We start from the raw sequence: 17321 nt of genomic DNA on the forward strand, positions 1-17321 counted from the left end.
CTGAGTGCTAGCCCAACTCCCCATCTTATGATCTTCCTCCTTGGGTTGAGTGTCACCTTCAATGTGCACGGGTAGACTGAACGCTTCCTGTCTGCCTTAGGTTTTCTGGGTGTGCAGTGAGCGGTCCTCCTGTGCCTTCACGGTTACTCATGCTTTTCCTCAGAAACACTTGATTTTACTCTGTGTGTACAATACGTTCATTCTGTGCAGTTCCTGTGGGCAGTGCAGAAGGGGGTGAGAGGCCACTGCAGCTCAGCCCAGGCTTTTGCTGCCACCAGGACATTTTGTATAATTCGCATTATGCTATTACATTGTGAGAGATAGGCCAGGAGTGCTGGATGAAGATGGGAAAGCTGTGGTAGCAGACTGTCTACAAGCTGCAGTTTGTGTAACCCATGTTAGTTCAAAGTTATTTAGCAGGCTCATCCATCCCAGCACAAACGTCAAGCTGTTCAGAATTATCAAGTTCAGCAGTCAGAGAGTGCATTTTCCTGAGGTGTCTAATGACATCCTCAAATGAACTGAGGAAAGATTATCCACTGGAGCTATGGAAAAAGTTTCAGTAATCTTTACTCTTTCCTAATATAGTTGGTAAGAGTTGTAATATATTTAACTGGCAAGTTTAGGGTTTTGTTTTTTTTTTTATATATATGGGTATACACACTTTATTTCTGGTAAGTCTGGCAACACGGCTTCAAACAAGTAACCTCCTATTTTCTAGCATACAGGATGCAGACACCCTCCCTCCCCACACACAGTTAACTTAAATGAGTCAGAGTGTAGTCACTTCTGCTTCTTGTCTCATTTAAGGGACGGATGTAAACAATGGTGTTAATAGGCAGTTTTCTGCTGGTATGTTTAATTTTATCATTTTTGTTTCTCAGGATGTGATCTTCATGGTGAGCTGGTGGGAAGACTGAGTTGTAAATCACCCCAATGGATGCGGACAGTGATGTTGCATTGGACATTTTAATCACAAATGTAGTGTGTGTCTTTAGAACAAGATGTCATTTAAACTTGAGGAAGATCGCATTAGAGGGAGCAAATGTGATATACAAGCGTGATGTTGGGGTAAGAGTTTCAACATAACCTCAATTATCTGTTTTGACAAATGTTGCTTAAGCTAAACATTCTTGTGTCTGATATCCGTGTATGGTGAATAGAGAAAAGCATAGTTTTATTTCTATAGTTCTGTCTTCATAGGTATTTAGTCTGTCATACACTAAACATACAGTAAGGGGAGTGGGTAAATACTGTCTCAGAAGACTGCAACTAGTGAGGTGAATATTTGGTGTAAGGTATGTGATGAGACCTCTTACACCTCAGAGTCCATTTTGCCTCTCAAAACATGATGGTTTTGTCAAGAAAATGTATCCTGATAAGAAGTCGGCAATGTGGGAGTCACTGTAATAAGAAAAAAATTAGCACAATGCTCATGACTTTCAGCTTTTTATTCAGAGGAAGATACCTTCATTTAATCTGGTTTGTGAACACTGAATCACTGGCTAAGATACTCCATGCTTACTTTGCTCTTTTCAGGAGCTGTTTGTTTTTAATTACTGAAAGAGATGAAGGAGCAATTCAAGGCTATCAAAAATAAAGGAAGTATTATTAGTGTAATGACTTGACTAATAGCTGATTAGGTTTTTTTTTCCCAGTATGAAATTGAACTACCACTAATGCCCAATTCTTCCACTTTTTATTTTTAGAAAGTATTAATGAAGCTTAGGAAACCTAGGATTACGGCCACAATTTGGTCCTCAGGAAAAGTTATTTGCACAGGAGCCACAAGGTGAGTTCATGAAGATTCTTTCTCTAGCTGTAAATTGTAATTTTAAAATTACAATTTTAAATTGTATTTTAAATACTGTGTATTTTAAAACACAATGAGAAGAAGATGGCAAGAGGCAGTACTTGCCACCGTTAAGATTCACTTACAGTGGATCACACATAGATCCTTGTGAAGCTACGGATTTGGGAGGAAGTTTTTAATGTGAAGTTGAAATCTTAAGCAACATCAGTTCAGTCTTCTGGGAGAGCAGCAGGGCAAACTACTTTATGAAGAAAATCCTAAAGGTTTCATTTGAGAACTCTTTAAGAATTCTGTATTTTTAGCCAGAACTTGAAACTTGGGAAGAGATGACCGTTTTTGAGGGATATCTCTTACGGTTTCACGAAAACCCACCTGAATTTAATCAAGTTTTACAGTGTTGAGGGACTGGAAAGAAGCAAAAGCAGACTCTCAGTTTAGGTACATCTGAGACTTGCTAATCTCTTAACAGCTGAATTCCTTTAAGATATATCTGCATTGTGGAGTAAGGATAAGGAATAATAATAAATTTGCATACTTTTCTGTGTATGGTCTCTGTCTCAAAATGGAAAATGATTGTTCAGGATGTTAACTCCAGACTACTCGTGATCATATTTGTCTCTGAAGAGTATTTAGTATCAGGTATGATCAAAATGCATCCCCTACTTCAGCTGGAGCTGAATGCCAAGATATTCTTGAACAGGGCATAAAGGACTCCCATTTGAATATCTAGATAGTTAAAACGTAATACGTACAGTAGGACAAAATGAATGCTGTCCATGTGATTCATGGTTCATGCACTACATGATATAAAGGTTTGTTTTGGAGTCTGAGTAGCTATTGTGGTATGTGTGCACACAAATATATACTGTATTCCTGTTAATGCTAGATTCTTTTCTTTTTCCTTTATAGTGAAGAAGAAGCTAAATTTGGTGCCAGACGATTAGCTCGTAGTCTACAGAAACTAGGTTTTCAGGTAATTCTGATGAAAAAGGACTTGCATGACTCAAGCAATGCTGGTAGTCCATTCTTTAGGAAGAAACAAAAACGAGGAAGTGCAACAATTTAGCAGTGAGCCTGTTTTCACTCAGATGCCCCATTTGTGTTGGCATACATTTTCCAGATGCTGGTTAAAGAGAAGCTATTTTATTTTGTGGATTTGAGTTTCATTTGGCAGCTCAGAGTAGTGCTTCTTCACTGGCTAATGAACAACAAAATTTGTTTAATAAATAAACCACCCACAGATGTTTCTTGGATAGAATTTACAATATCTGGAAAGATTTATTTGGAAGGAGTGCTGAAGAGTATAAACTTAGCTGTCATTTGAACATAATTTTCCCTCGTTTCTGATGGAATAGTAGATACTGGTCCATCTTATTAAGGGCAAGTTTGAGCCTCTCTAATTAGAGGGGGGAAAAAAAGTGCTTCTGTGCTGTCAGGCTCCACAGCGGGAAATAAGCCAAATAAAATACTTAGGACACGAAACGCCTCTTTTTTTCTGAGTTTGGGTTACTACTCAAAAACACCACTTGCATTTCATAGTAAAGGTTGAAAAACAGCAATGTGAATGACTTAAAATAACATGTTTTAGTATTCTAAAATTTCCTGGTAGTCAGTTGTGCTGTTTACCCAGACTTTCAGTTTATGGACAGACAATTACGTAGACACAGTGGCTGGTCCTTTGGCAGGGAGGGGCTACCTTTTGATTGTAGTACATAAAGGCAGCAGTGACAAGCTATCCTGGTAATGCTGCATCAAACCCAATCAGAATTTAGATTTTTAAAATCGGAATGGAACATTAAATTGGTGAGGTGAACAGTGCTTCCAGGGTAGATGCACCAAGTTTTATTATAAAGTGAGCAGTTTAAGTGGAATATATTTTGAAGATTAAATTCATAGTTGACCTTTTATAGGGATAAGTTGCTTGTAGTGGTAGTGTCCTTCTAAAGAGTTTTGACTGAGGAATGGTCATTTTGAGTTTAGACAACCTCAGAAAATGAACAGAAGTTTCTTCAGTGATATTGCCAACACTGACATCTCAGCAGTGTGTTTGTTTAGGAATTGTCTGTTGGTTACTTTATTGTCATCTAAAATGGCTGTGGTAAAGAATAACTGAAAGCCAGTAGTTTGAGCTGGGTTTCAGAAAGTAACGGAGTAGAAAAACAGCTTGCCATACTGGCCACAGGAGATTTGAAACAAAACTGTTTTCACTTTCTTATTCTTAGCTTTAATAAAAATAGTGTATAGCAACAAGGCATTGAAGAAGTTTTAAGGTTGCGTAAGATTCTTGTAACAATGAAATGTAAGCTTTTTCCCTGCTTATTTTGATGTGCCATGAGCTATTTAATTTAGTTTATTTTAAATTTGAGATGTTTAGTACAGCTTTATGATTTGTTTCTGTGTCTCATCCTTAAACTGTACTATAACTGTATAATGCAACTGTGAAGTAACTAGTTCAACAGTTACTGTACAATAGAAGAAAAAAGTAAGCGATTTGAGTCCATTAAGTACTGTTTAGATTCCTATTAGAAACGCATCAATCACAAGGTTTTAATTTTGAAATCTCATCAATATATTCTAATTTGTATTCTTATAACTTTTTTTTTTCAACCCATATATCTGCCTTGCCATAAACTGAATTTCTAATGTCTTTTTTTTCCTCTCTTTTGAAAAGGTAATTTTCACAGATTTTAAAGTTGTGAATGTTTTAGCAGTGTGCAACATGCCCTTTGAGATCAGATTGCCAGAATTTACAAAGAATAACAGACCTCATGCAAGGTACGGTAGGATTTTAAAGAATTATAGTCTTAATATACTTCTTAAACTTTTCTTTTTCAGTTCTAGATCTATCTTTTTTACCTTTTATTTTGTTTTCTAGTTACGAACCAGAACTTCATCCTGCCGTGTGTTACAGAATAAAAACTCTCAGAGCTACCTTACAGATTTTTTCCACAGGCAGTATCACAGTTACAGGTATTTTGATGTAAAAAATAAATATTTAACTTGTTGGGAATATTTAACTTTAGGGACAGTAGGTTTAGGAAAGGAAGATATTTAAAATATTCAAAATATAGGTTGAGGGTATTTTGTTTCTCTGTACTAGCACCTAATTTCTTTTTGAGTGGAAGTGCCAGAAGAGCTGTAGAGAAAGTGTTATTATTAGTAGGCTCAAAAATTATTTTGAAAGTACATAGTCTGGTTTTTATAAAAAGAAAAGTGAGATGGGACTTGAGAATGCAAATATTTACTGTTTATTTAAATATTTGCATTTTCTTCCTTCATAGTGCTGTGAACTGCACTGCGTGTAGCATTAACATTCCTTTCATAAACGCATGTTTCCAAACTGGAGATTTATGGAAATGTATAGGATAGCATAGCCTTTTGTCGTAACTGAAGTTGACCAATGCTTGCAGTTCTTCAAACTTATGCTCTCTTCTGTTAAAGCTCAACTGAGAGAGAACCACCACCTGAATCACAGGCATCTGTGATCTTTCCCATGTAATCAGAGAAGTGATTGTCCCAGGTCTTGGAGAGGCCATGCCATGATTTTTCCTCTCTCTTCCTCATTTTCATTTTCCATTCTTCATTATGTTTTTTTTTGTGAGGTCTCCACCACAGGTTTCCAGATACAAGAAGTCAGGTTTTTTAGAGAATACGTGATAAAATGGCACAGAACCAAAAAACATCACTTTATATCACTTCAGTGGGAATTCTATCTTGCGGTTGTTAGAACTCTGCTACTGGTTCAGAAGTTGGGTAGGGATTTTTATTTTCACATCTTAATTCCTTAACAAGAACGTAGGCTTTATGGGGAACATTCCTCACAAGAATCAGAAGTGTTTTTTAAAGAAGACAAACTCCATCAGATTTGATAATCTGAAAATACAGGGCTAAAAAGTATTTCAAGATCGCAGTATATGTTCTGAACAGAGCAACTGGCCTAGCCATAACTAGAAACTATATTTAAAATAAATAGGAAGCTTGAGTATCACTGCAGTAATAAAAGGCTCTCGGCGTGTCTCGTCAGCCTCCTAATGAGATTTAGCCTTTCTGTAAGATTCTTACTACTCCATGTACGGGACAAAATCACTTTAATACTTCCAGAATTGTCCTTTCAAATATGAAGACAAATATGGTAAACATCAAAGTTTTATTTCCTTCCAGTTTACTTGTGTGGTGAGTTTACCTTGGCAGGATGCCAGGTGCCCACCAAATTTCACTCCCCTCCTCAGCAGGGCAGGGGAGAGAAAATACAACGAAAGGCTTGTGGGTCGAGACAAGGACGGGGGAGATCACTTGCCAATTACTGTCATGGGTAAAACAGACTCGACTTGAGGAAAAAATTAATTCATTACAAATCAAATCAGAGTAGAGATCATGAAAACTAAAACCAAATCTTAAAAACGTCTTCCCCCCACCCCTCCCTTCTTCCTGGGTTGAACTTGACTCCTGAAACTTCTCCACCTCCTTCCCAACAGCGGTGCAGAGGGACGGGGAATGGGGGTTGCGGCCAGTTCATCACACGTTGTTTCTGCCACTCCTTCCTCTTCAGGGGGAGGACTCCTCACACTCTTTGCCTGCTCCAGAGTAGGGTCCCTCCCATGGGAAACAGTCTCAATGGGGGTTCTCCCATGCGCTGCAGTTCTTTACGAACTGCTCCAGCCTGGGTCCGTTCTCCGGGGTGCCATCCTTCAGGAACAGACTGCTCCAGCCTGGGTCCCCCACGGGGTCACAAGTTCTGCCAGCAAACCTACTCCAGCCTGGGCTCCTCTCTCCATGGCTCCGCAGATCCTGCCAGGATCTTGCTCCAGCATGGGCTTTCCATGCGGTCACGGCCTCCTTCGGGCATCCACCTATTCCAGCGTGGGGTCCTCCTCGGGCTGCAGGTGGAGATCTGCTCTGGTGTGGAGCTCCATGGGCTGGAGGGGGACAGCATGCCTCACCATGGTCTTCACCACAGTCTGCAGGAGAATCTCTCTGCTCTGGCATCTGGAGCACCTCCTGCCCCTCCTTCTTCACTGACCTTGGTGTCTGCAGAGCTGTTGCTCTCACATCTTCTCACTCCTCTCTCTGGCTGCAGTTGGTGTGCACAGGTTTTTTTTTTCTTGCCCTTCTTAACTATGTGACCCCAGAGGCGCTACCATGATCACTGACGGGCTCGGCCTTGGCCAGAGCCAGAGCTCTGTCTTGGAGCCGGCTGGCACTGGCTCTGTTGGACATAGGGGAAGCTTCTAGCAGCTTCTTACAGAAACCACCCCTGCAGCCCTCCCTGCTACCAAAACCTGGCCATGCAAACCCAGTACAACTTGTTACAGTGAATTTGAAATATCTCAGACCTCTGTTGTTTTTGAAAGTTCTGTTTTGCCTAGTCCTTTCTTCTAGGGAAAAAAATGTTCAGTCTCTTCAGCTTATTGTTCTAAAAATGTTTTAAATTACTTTTCAACCTTACTGTATTCCCTCTCAGATGTGTTCAGATGAGGTTCCTTTTGACCATTCATGTTCCTGTAGTACTAGTATTTGTCATGCCACTATCTTAAAGAATTTTATTTGAGATACATAATTAGAAATGTTATTTAAAAAAAAAGAAGGTTTTTTTTTTTTAATGGGACAAGTATAGAAAGATTTAGAGTTACATTGAGAAAAGAAAACAAAAAGAACTTCTATGAAGTAGGAGGAAGTATTAATTTTTCTTCCTCTAAAATGAGCGATGAGGGTGTTGGTTTTGGGTTTTGTTTTCTTCTCTCATACTCCCTGCAATGATGATCCAGTTTTTACATCTCTTGAACACTACAGGGAGTAGCATTTTTTTTTTTTAACAAGATTTGCCTACTCACACTCTTACTTTCTGAAAGCTGTCTCTAGAACTTGCATTGCTATAATAGCAGACAAATTTAAGGAAAGTGCAGTATCTGCCCAGAAGGCAGGTATCTTTCACCAGGCTTGTTTTAGGTCAGTGCTTAACTCAGTTTGACAAATTTGAAAATACCAGAAGAACCCTATTCCATTCCATTTTCTTTCTGACTGAGCGTGTAAATTAAAACTATTTCCATAATTACTTAAATAAGTAATTTATAACTTATTTAACCAAGTTATTATTTTTGAGAACCATTTTGAACACTTCTCAGTACTTGGAAGAAACTTTTGAAATCTAAAGTGAGATAACCCACACCCCCCCCCCCGAGTTTACGGTCATCAAAGCACTTGGGAAATTGCTGTTTTCATTTATTTGCATCACCAAACTTCTATCCAGGATTAATTTCTTCTGGCACGTTACTGCTGGCTTGTTTGCAGTCTTAATTGTTCATTGCATAAAATGGCCTAGTACCATTAGAAAGCATCGATAGTTCATTCTTCCTTTTTTTTTCCCCGAATGCTCATAGGTCATGTTAGATAACCTTCAGAAGCTTCATCCTGAGTCAGTAACCATTCTCTGGCTTGCAGGTTTTGTCCTGAGATCAATGGTGGAGCTATTTGCAAAACCCAGACTAGAAAGTAATGGTCTATAATTTCCAAACATAATATAGCCTTGCTTGAAACATACTTGGGTTAAATCCAGGATTATTTAGCAATAGTTTTTGTTAGTAGGTTTTTAAAAGAAGAGATAAAACTGGTGTCATGGTTTAGTCCCAGCCAGCAGCTAAGCATCACGCAGCCGCTTGCTTACTCCCCCATGGTGGGATGGGGGAGAAAATCAGAAGCGTAAAAGTGAGGAAATTCATGGTTTGAGATAAAGACAGTTTAATAGGTAAAGCAAAAGCCGCATGCGCAAGCAAAGCAAAACAAGGAATTCATTTCCTACTCCCCATGGGCAGGCAGGTGTTCAGCCATCTCTAAGGAAGCAGGGCTGCATCACACGTAATGGTTTCTTGGGAAGAACTATGATGCTATAACTCCCAACTCCCTCCACCCCATCCTTCTTCTTCGTCTGACCTTTATGTACTGGGCATGACGTTGTATGGTAGGGAATATCTCTTTGGCCAGCCTGGGTCAGCTGTCCCAGCTGTGTCCCCTCCCAGCTCCCTGTGCACCCCCAGCCTTCTTGCTGGCAGGCCAGCACTGTCCTTGACTGCTCAGCAACAACTCAAAACATCAGCACGTTATCAACATTTTCTCATCCCAAGTCCCAAAACACAGCCTCACGCTAGCTTCTGTGAAGAAAATTAACTCTACCCTGGCTGAAACCAGGACAAGCGGCTAGTCTTTGAGTAATAAAAATTCCTAGAAGATTAGCATAAGTAAAAGTATTTCTTTTACCTCTGCCACTCAGCCTCTGTCTTCTTCTCTGGGCTGACTGTTTAAGCAAGTAAATTGAAAAGCACCCAAGTTGTTACAAAATTAAATGACAATATTATTTATTTGCAGTATAGCCATTGAATAGTGTACAACATCTTGCAGATTTCATGTAAGGGTCTTTTCTTGTAAGTAAAAGTGATCAGAGGAACACATTCTTAAGTTGGGAGAAATGGGGAAGAAATTATTTTTGTCTACAGTATAAAGTTATGGTAGCTAAAAATATTAAGGTTATTTTAAAGTTACTATTGTTTTAATTTCTGATTCCCTGATTTTTCTCTTTCTGCTGCTCTTGCTTTGTTGTTTTTGTTTTGTTTTTTAATATATCTCAGGGCCAAACGTAAAGGCTGTTGCCAGTGCTGTGGAACAGATTTACCCATTCGTGTTTGAAAGCAGGAAATAAATTTTACAATTCACCACTTGATGGTTAGGTTCCCTAACCAAGCACCTTTAAAGACTGCTGCACATTGGACTAAAAGCAAAAAGAAAAACTGGACCAACCATAGCAGAGGAATACAGACTCTTTTACTTGCTCGTGGCCACAGTATAAACTCCAGTTCTTTTGGATTTTACTCTTAACAGTGCTGTATTGTAAAAACAGAAGTTTACAAGATATGAAATTGCTGCTTTTAAAAAGACACTCTATTTATTTTTGCAGTAATTTCTGTGTATTCATAAGCAAAGCTGTCACGATGTGCACTACCTTTAAAACTTTTTTTTTTTTTAGTTTGAGCTTGTGTTTTATTTGTGAATAGTCTTTTACATTTTTGTATGCTGAATATTGGGCACCAAAGAAGCTGTAAAAGTTACCTTTTTCACCTGATGAATGTGCACAAATAAAAGTTTGGAAAATATTTCTCTTCATACCTGTTCTGTTATATTCCTTTCCCTTTTTCTATTACAGTTAAAATTGTATAGTTGCAAATTAATTTGAAACAATGTAAGAATAGTCTTTTGCTGATACCTTCTGTTTCTATTTGTAGTATGTGTAAAACTTTGTGCGTGGGTTAGATTGAAATCTATAGTAGTTACGTATGTTTATCCAAGGATGAAATTTGGTTTGTTCCCAGTTCTCTTAACTACATGCCAGACTTCAAGTGTTTTCTTGCTGTTACATGAAGAGAAGACATTTCTAAATATAAAGGTCTACAGCAAGTGTTTCCCTATAGATGATGAGGAAGTCTTATCAACTAAAGAAGCTACTATAGAAAAACCGACTGCCTTGCTCACTTACTGGATGCAAAAGGAAAAAAGTTACTGTGTGAGCTTCGGTTTTTGGGAAAGTGGTGGTGTGCTTCAGCTCAAGAGGATGGTATGGTCACGCTAATCCAGCCCCAGCCTATTGCTGAATGATTAACATAGACTTTTTCTACACTCTTCTTACTGTATAGTATTTTCATGACAGGAGCTGCCAACAAGCAATGACGCTTGATTCTGGCATGTGTTATTATCGGTATTAATCTTGGACTTGGAAGCCAGTAGATGTTTCTCTCAATAAGTGCACATTTGAAGCAGAAGAGAGGTGAATGCTTAAAAGTAACCGCAAATGCTACTTTTAAAAAGATACAATAAATATGTATAAATGTATGTATGTCTTTTTTCCCTATCTCACCGAAGAGAAATGTAGCACTACTGTTGTATACTGCAGGTAATATACAGTCTTTGTGGGTGCTAAAAGTAGTAAACCATGAGCTGCTACTGTACCAGGCGTCACGGTGAAAGAAAGGTGGAAGAACATCCTGAAGAAGTAAATGCTGAGCAGAATGTGTTTAATCTGTGTGAGGGGATGGTACAGAAGTTGCAGCTGTCTGTAGCGACTTCATGTGGAAATTGCAGAAAGGAAAGAAAAATATGGGAAATGCTCAACCAAACCCCTCAGAACGAAAAGAAAGAAGCACCAATTTGCCACAAGCCTTACATGGTATGTTCACAAAAGCCCTTTTAAGTTCAGTGAAGGTAGGAAAGAGAGAACTTATAACCGTGAAATTCCTAAGTTGAGTGCAGTGGCCGTGGAATTCATGATAAAGAGCAGGGGAAGGGATGCTTGTTGTATGCAAGCTTTCCAGTTTCTATGGAAGATAATGTGGACCTCAGCACTTCTGACACTAATGAGGGTTTTGTGAAAACTCACAGAGAGCGATGGACAAACCACCATTAGGGAACACTATTGTATTATTATTACAACTTAAAAAAGAAAAAGCAGAAGGTATTTGAACAATGAACAAAATTATAATGAGTTTTCCAGGAACAAAGTGTAGTCCTAAACGGATGCATGAGGATTTGGCCATTGTAACTACACTAGCTGTCTTAGATTAGGCTTGCCTCTTTTGGATCAAATTACAAAGCGCTTGAGTGCTACCAGTGAAATTCTGAAGCTTTTATGAAGCATATGTGTCCTAAATTTATCTGTGGAGAGAGAGGAACATTTTGCTGTTTTGTTAGCAGTGTCACATAGTATGAAATCTGCCGGCTAGAGCAAAAATGAAAGATAATCATAAGCTGCAGTGTGTTAAAATGGGAACCGTTCCTTTTGAAGTGCTGCTTAAATCCATGCTAGCGGTTTGAGGCCTTTGTACCAATCCATAAGGGAGCCAAAAAGCACACTACTAAACTTGCAGGGTAGTATTGAGAAAGAGAATAATAGCAAATAAAATATTCCTTGAAATACTTGCTCATCTACCCTTCTAGCTCCAAGGGCACCTCAAACTGTTTGTGACAAATACACTTTAAAACTTCTGACGATGCAGGGCATTTGGCAGCATACCCTTATATCCGGGGATATCGTTCCATTGCCCGTCACTGCTCTAAATCAGCAGGTCCCCGCCCCAGTTCCGGAGTAAGCCTTGCTGCGGCTTATTTCTACATGCGCACACGTTCTACAACACGCGGCCCTTCCTCATCTTCGCGGGTTGGTCTTTGTTTCCTTTGCCATGTTGTGCTGCCTCCACCCAGGCTCTCGCTACCACAGTCCTCATGTGGACCCCAGGCCAGACGGCATGCCCCGGTGTGCTAGCTCTCGCCTCCGGTGCGAGGAGCGGTGCTTTGGATTAAACTTACATGTTGAGCTATCAGCTCTTCCTCAATGGCCATGTTTTCTAGAGCTCTGTTCATCTGTCTCTGGGTTCTCCAGGTGGATCCTGCAAAACTCCACATGGTGCTCAGCTGTGGCAGTAGCAGCACCGTAAAAAGTTTATTTCACATTCCTTAGAGAGAAGGGTTGGTTCTATTTATACAATCTACTAACGGCTCCTTTTTGCAGTGGAATGATAACTCTGACTCATTGCTAACTTGTGAGTTGTCATAGCCACTAGATCTTTTCCTGCAGTTTCTAGCTCCATTTTATCATTCTCTGACTTGCAACTAGTGTTACCAGAGAAATTTGCACTTAAGCTTTCAGAATTGTACCCTGCTTTTTTCAAACCTGTCTCACGGATTTGTGAAGCTCTGAATTCCAACCCAGTCTCTCCCAGTTCAGTATTGCCTGCAAATTTAATACGCATATTCTGTTCTGTGATCCAGTCCGTTAATGAAGATACTGAATAATTTTAGATCTGGGACAAATTTATTTTGTGGAGTCTTCAGGGATCCAGGGATGTGATTTGTAAGACGTGTCCCTTTTTTCCCTTGTATTTTCATAGTCAATGAGGTTGTGACTACCAGGTCTGTCTCCTCAGATGTGCAGGCTTTGTTATGAAAGATCAGTAAAATTAGGGCTACATTTATAGGGCTATATAGGGCTAGGTCTGTAGGACTACGGGTATCATGATTTAAAAAGCCCTTGACTACAGCATCGTCACCTTTTGGAGGTATCTGAAGCTACTAAGGTCTCTGCAGTTAAAACAGTGTTGGAACTATGCCTTCTGCAGAAAGATGGTATTTTTACTTACTTGTTTCTGCATTAAATAGCTGTGCCTGGGGAAAGTTTAGAAGAGCTCACTGTGAACACAAAATCTGTAAGGTGGGGAGACAATTTCTATGGTATTTTCTGAGTTAAATTTATTTTTGTGAGAACATTCACAAGATTTATTACAGCAGAGGTTTGTTTGGGAAGCTGCAACGCTGAGAAGGGTTTTGCAGAAGCCCCCTTCACTAAATGTGATGTTACAGAAACTGTAAGCCAGTATGGCTTGGATTGCGTGCGCAAAGGTGTGTATCTGGAGGCAACTATCAGAAAACAGTATCAGCCAGAGCAATGGGGATGCGATCGGACGCGTGGGTAATCCAATACCTGGTAAAGTCACAGATCAGGAAATGGATGAATTTCCTGCAATACAGTCTTACTAAAAATACATCACATACTTGATTTACTCTTGGGCACTTGTTAGTGTGAGAATGATGTTGGTAAGCTATCAGCCTGCTTGGAAGAGTACCCAGAGCCACCTTAATATTTCTTGTTCTGAAGCTGATTTAGTAAAACACATGATACTGAAAACCATCCTCCAGCCTAAACATGAAGCAGGTGGAGACATTTCAGTAGACATCAATGTGAAAAAACTGAGGAAGGTACTAACATGGAGAGACCCAGAAAATGGTGGGTTCAGACTCTTTTTTTTTGACAAGATCATTGTACAAGTGTTGAGAACTGATAGTGGAATTTGTAGGTTTTACAAAAAGAAAATGTCACTTGATCTAAGAAAAAAAACTACACTATTAGCAGGTCCAGCCTGCAGCCCTTGCTGGTGCTTGAGAAGTTCTTCCAGATCTTTGCTTTTCTTCAGCAAATGCTTGCCAGGCTTCTGGGCTTGACAAATACTCATTAGGCAACACACGGCACCGACCATGTATCCAATATTTTATTATTCTTCCCATTTTAGTAATAGAATGTGTTGTTTTCTCTAGCAAGACGGCATTGATATTTTTCAAAACTAATCTTTGCTTGGGCATACTATGGTTTAAAAAAAATGAAATTCAGGCTTTGTATCACAATGTGAGCGGATCCCAAAAGTGCAAAAATTGGGATTTTTGTGAAAAGTGAAAAACCCCAAAAGCCCAAATAAAAAAAAACCCAACCAAAACCCCCACTAAATCTTGTAGGTTTTGTCTGTGTTCTGGTTCTTGAATTCCTCACACCTCCAAGTTACATGTGAAAATTTAAGGTAAAAAACTCAACTTTCTGTGCATGAAACATTTTCACTTAAAAGCTTCAGCTTCCCCCCCGACCAGAGTCAATCTCTGACTTCACCTCCCCTTGTTTCGTGTGCTGCCTTCATCCGTGGCCCCACACCCAGCTCCCCAGCGTTCCCTGTTGCACGCTGCTGTGAAACTTGTACGTGGCTGAGCTCTAACGCGTTTGACATCCTTTTTCTGACTGTTTGTAGAAGTTACAGGAATATTCTTACCATTGCCGGTTCCTGCTGCTGCGGTGTTTCTGAAAACGCAAGGAAACTCTTTGCCGTGGGCTCCGTCCCACGCAGGGGCAAAGGGACCTCTTCTCCTACCCTCTTGTGGTCGATGTTGGAACTGTAGACCGCAAACAAAATTCTAAGCAGGTCTTCAGTTTTTATTGGAAAAGTCAAAGTAATGGAAACCAAAGTTTTCCATGTCTGTGGAAAAGGTGGAATCATCCGAGACCCAGGGTGGAATTTTAGCTTGGGATGGGAACCTCCTGATTCCCCATCCCCATAGGGAATGAGAGGAAAAGGCTTTTGAGCTTACTGCTCCTGATGGGGCCTTCAGTTTGAGTCTTCTATGTCTCAGGTGCACAGCCCCACTCTGTCCGTGTGTCCTGGGTGTGCCTGGTCTCTTGTTGCTTCCTATAGAGTATGTTGGAAGGGGTCACACGTAGTGGTCACCTAACCAGAAGTTTTTACTTAACCTTTGGTATGTTGTGCATGCCAAAAACTGTGTCTTGCTGAGCCTTATGCATGCTATCGTAAGCAGTCTTAAAAGCAGCCCGGGCTCATGGCACCCATGAGGACTGCTGGCTCTAGGATCGTGACAGAAAAAATAAGGCAGCCGTAAGCCAACCAGTGGCCGGTGGAAGAGCTTCTTCCAGAGTCTTGCTTGTTTTAGATGGCATGGGATCTGCATAGTTAAAAATCCTGCATTGTGATAACTGCTTAACCTGACCTTTGTACCAAAAGTCCAACAGGGTTTTTAAATTGGTTCCCTGAAAGCTTACAATGCAGGAGAGTTGTGGTACAGATTTGGCTGGTAGGATCCCATCCCAAGGCAGCTAAATTTCCACTGACTTCTGGCAAATCATCTCCTGGGCTTCAAGTTTCTTATCAGTTTTGAACACATGGCTCACTGTCTGAATAGACGTGCTCCTGTAAATTCACCATGTCAGTATCTGGAACTGTGATGATGTGAGGATCTGATCAGAACTGATCCGCTCTGCTCAGAAGTAAAACTTTACCTAGATCAGTAAGTTACTGTTTCTTCAGTGCAGGACGCAGTCAGGTGGTTTTAATGCTATGAGACAGTAAACCAAGTGGGATCATGTGCTTAGTTCACAGTAGTATCTGCACTCCAGTTGACAGTGTCAGTCTTGCTTCCTCAATGCTGGAAAAAATGTCGCTGTGTGGCTTCTGAGACAGTCAGCATGCTTTTAAAGCATGCTTTTTTCTTTAAACAAAGAACCAGTTTGCAGGTTCTTTGGCCATTTATTTATCTGCTAATAAGTGTTTATCTACTGATCATTCTAACAAAAGCTATTAACCTTCTAAGAAAAAAAGACCTAAGTTCTTTTATGGGAGCCACATAGATAGAGGCTTATTGCGTGCTTCAGGTCACACTTGCTGAGCAATAAGCAAGAATTAAGAGTGATGAAATTTGTGATTTGCAGTGATTATGGTTTCTGATCGCCCTTTGCACTGCCCTGTACCACACAATTCTCGCTTTCTGAATCCAAAAGTCAAAGTCTAGTGTGCCCTGTGTTGAGAAACAAAATTATTTTGGCATCAACTCTGGTACCTCCAGCTTCCAATTTTCCTGGGACTGGGAAGCCAAAGAAATCCTATCCCCTCTTCTGTAAGGCCATCCTCAATCTAGAGTAATTCATTTTGTAAATGTCCCCCCATCAAACAATTTGGCTGTGTTTTCTGAGGAGTATTTCCTAGGTCACTGTATGTAAAGTTTCTCTTATAAGCTGAGCATGCTCTGTTACAAGTAATTGCATTCTGATGAACAAGATCCTTTTTCAAGTCTTGTTAAACTGAAGCCTAAATTAATTTGTAAACAGTTCACAGCCAGTTGCTCTGCACTAACATCATCCTTCACACTCCATAGTTGTCCGTATTTGGTCCATAGTGGTGTCTTCCCTAACACACTGACAGAGAGCTCTTAACCCCTTCCAACCCCTTTTTTGCTAGGCTAAACAGACCTGTCTTTATAGGGAAGAAATTTTTCCCCGTGAGGGAGGTGAACCACTGGCACAGGTTGCCCAGAGAGGTGGTAGATGCCCCACCCCTGGAAACCTTCCAGGTCAGGTTGGACGGGGCTCTGAGCAACCTGAATCTAGTTGAAGCTGTCCCTGCTCGTTGCAGGGGGGTTGGACTAGGTGGCCTTTAAAGGTCCCCTCCAACCCAAACTATTCTGTGATTCTGTGGTTGGCGGGCTCCTCCGGAGAGACAGGCTCTTCCTTCTCCTTGGACCCCAGTCATTCTTTGCACCTCTTCCAGGTTGAACTCGTGTTGAATATGGATAACTAGAATTGCACACAGTATTCCAATTTCCATTCACCTCCTGTATGTAAGAGATGAGTAACCTCAGGCGAGGTGAAGGATGGTAGTTTGAAACAGACGGAGCTTAGATTTCCAGTAAGTTATAAACTGCAACAATCTTTAATGTTGGCTGTAAAGTGCCACCAAAAGAAGCTCTACTAAGAAACAAAAGAGAGAATATCTTGTATATAATAAAGATACCATGTGTCCCATCAGAATGTAAGCGTCACTAAACTTTTTCTTTTTTAATCAATCTTTTGGTGAAGGCTGCTTTGATTGCCCTGCTCTTTCTCTCTCTTGGCAAGTTCCACCGGCACCAGATTCTCTCTGCGCTGGCCCATCCAGCACAAAGGGGTCTTCACGTATTTCCTGGAGAAGCAAAAAACCCCGCTAAGGTTTGCCATTGAATGCGGCCGGCAGAGTGCTCTCCCTCCACCGGCACCAGATTCTCTCTGCGCTGGCCCATCCAGCACAAAGGGGTCTTCACGTATTTCCTGGAGAAGCAAAAAACCCCGCTAAGGTTTGCCATTGAATGCGGCCGGCAGAGTGCTCTCCCT

At 40.5% G+C, this 17321-nt stretch overlaps 1 protein-coding gene across 1 annotated transcript; it reads left to right on the forward strand.

Moving 5' to 3' along the window:
- The first annotated feature begins 882 nt into the window (after window positions 1-882).
- On the forward strand, window positions 883-9964 carry TBPL1 (TBP-like 1). Its single transcript, XM_010286680.1, has 6 exons — window positions 883-1071; window positions 1710-1792; window positions 2723-2786; window positions 4485-4588; window positions 4689-4783; window positions 9433-9964. Exons 1-6 carry the CDS (start codon window positions 937-939, stop codon window positions 9501-9503), a joined length of 552 nt encoding a protein of 183 aa, XP_010284982.1. The 5' UTR covers window positions 883-936; the 3' UTR covers window positions 9504-9964.
- Window positions 9965-17321: the final 7357 nt, after the last annotated feature.

Source organism: Phaethon lepturus, unplaced genomic scaffold, assembly GCF_000687285.1.
Source record: "Phaethon lepturus isolate BGI_N335 unplaced genomic scaffold, ASM68728v1 scaffold1925, whole genome shotgun sequence".
In the NCBI taxonomy this organism is placed as follows: domain Eukaryota; kingdom Metazoa; phylum Chordata; class Aves; order Phaethontiformes; family Phaethontidae; genus Phaethon; species Phaethon lepturus.

What these genes read in the sequence shown, in the direction of transcription:
- TBPL1 (XM_010286680.1), top strand. Translation starts at nt 937, where the DNA reads ATGGATGCGGACAGTGATGTTGCATTGGACATTTTAATCACAAATGTA. An exon ending in TATACAAGCGTGATGTTGGG is followed by an intron (nt 1,072 to 1,709) that starts GTAAGAGTTTCA and finishes TTTTATTTTTAG; the next exon opens with AAAGTATTAATGAAGCTTAG. An exon ending in AGGCAGTATCACAGTTACAG is followed by an intron (nt 4,784 to 9,432) that starts GTATTTTGATGT and finishes AATATATCTCAG; the next exon opens with GGCCAAACGTAAAGGCTGTT.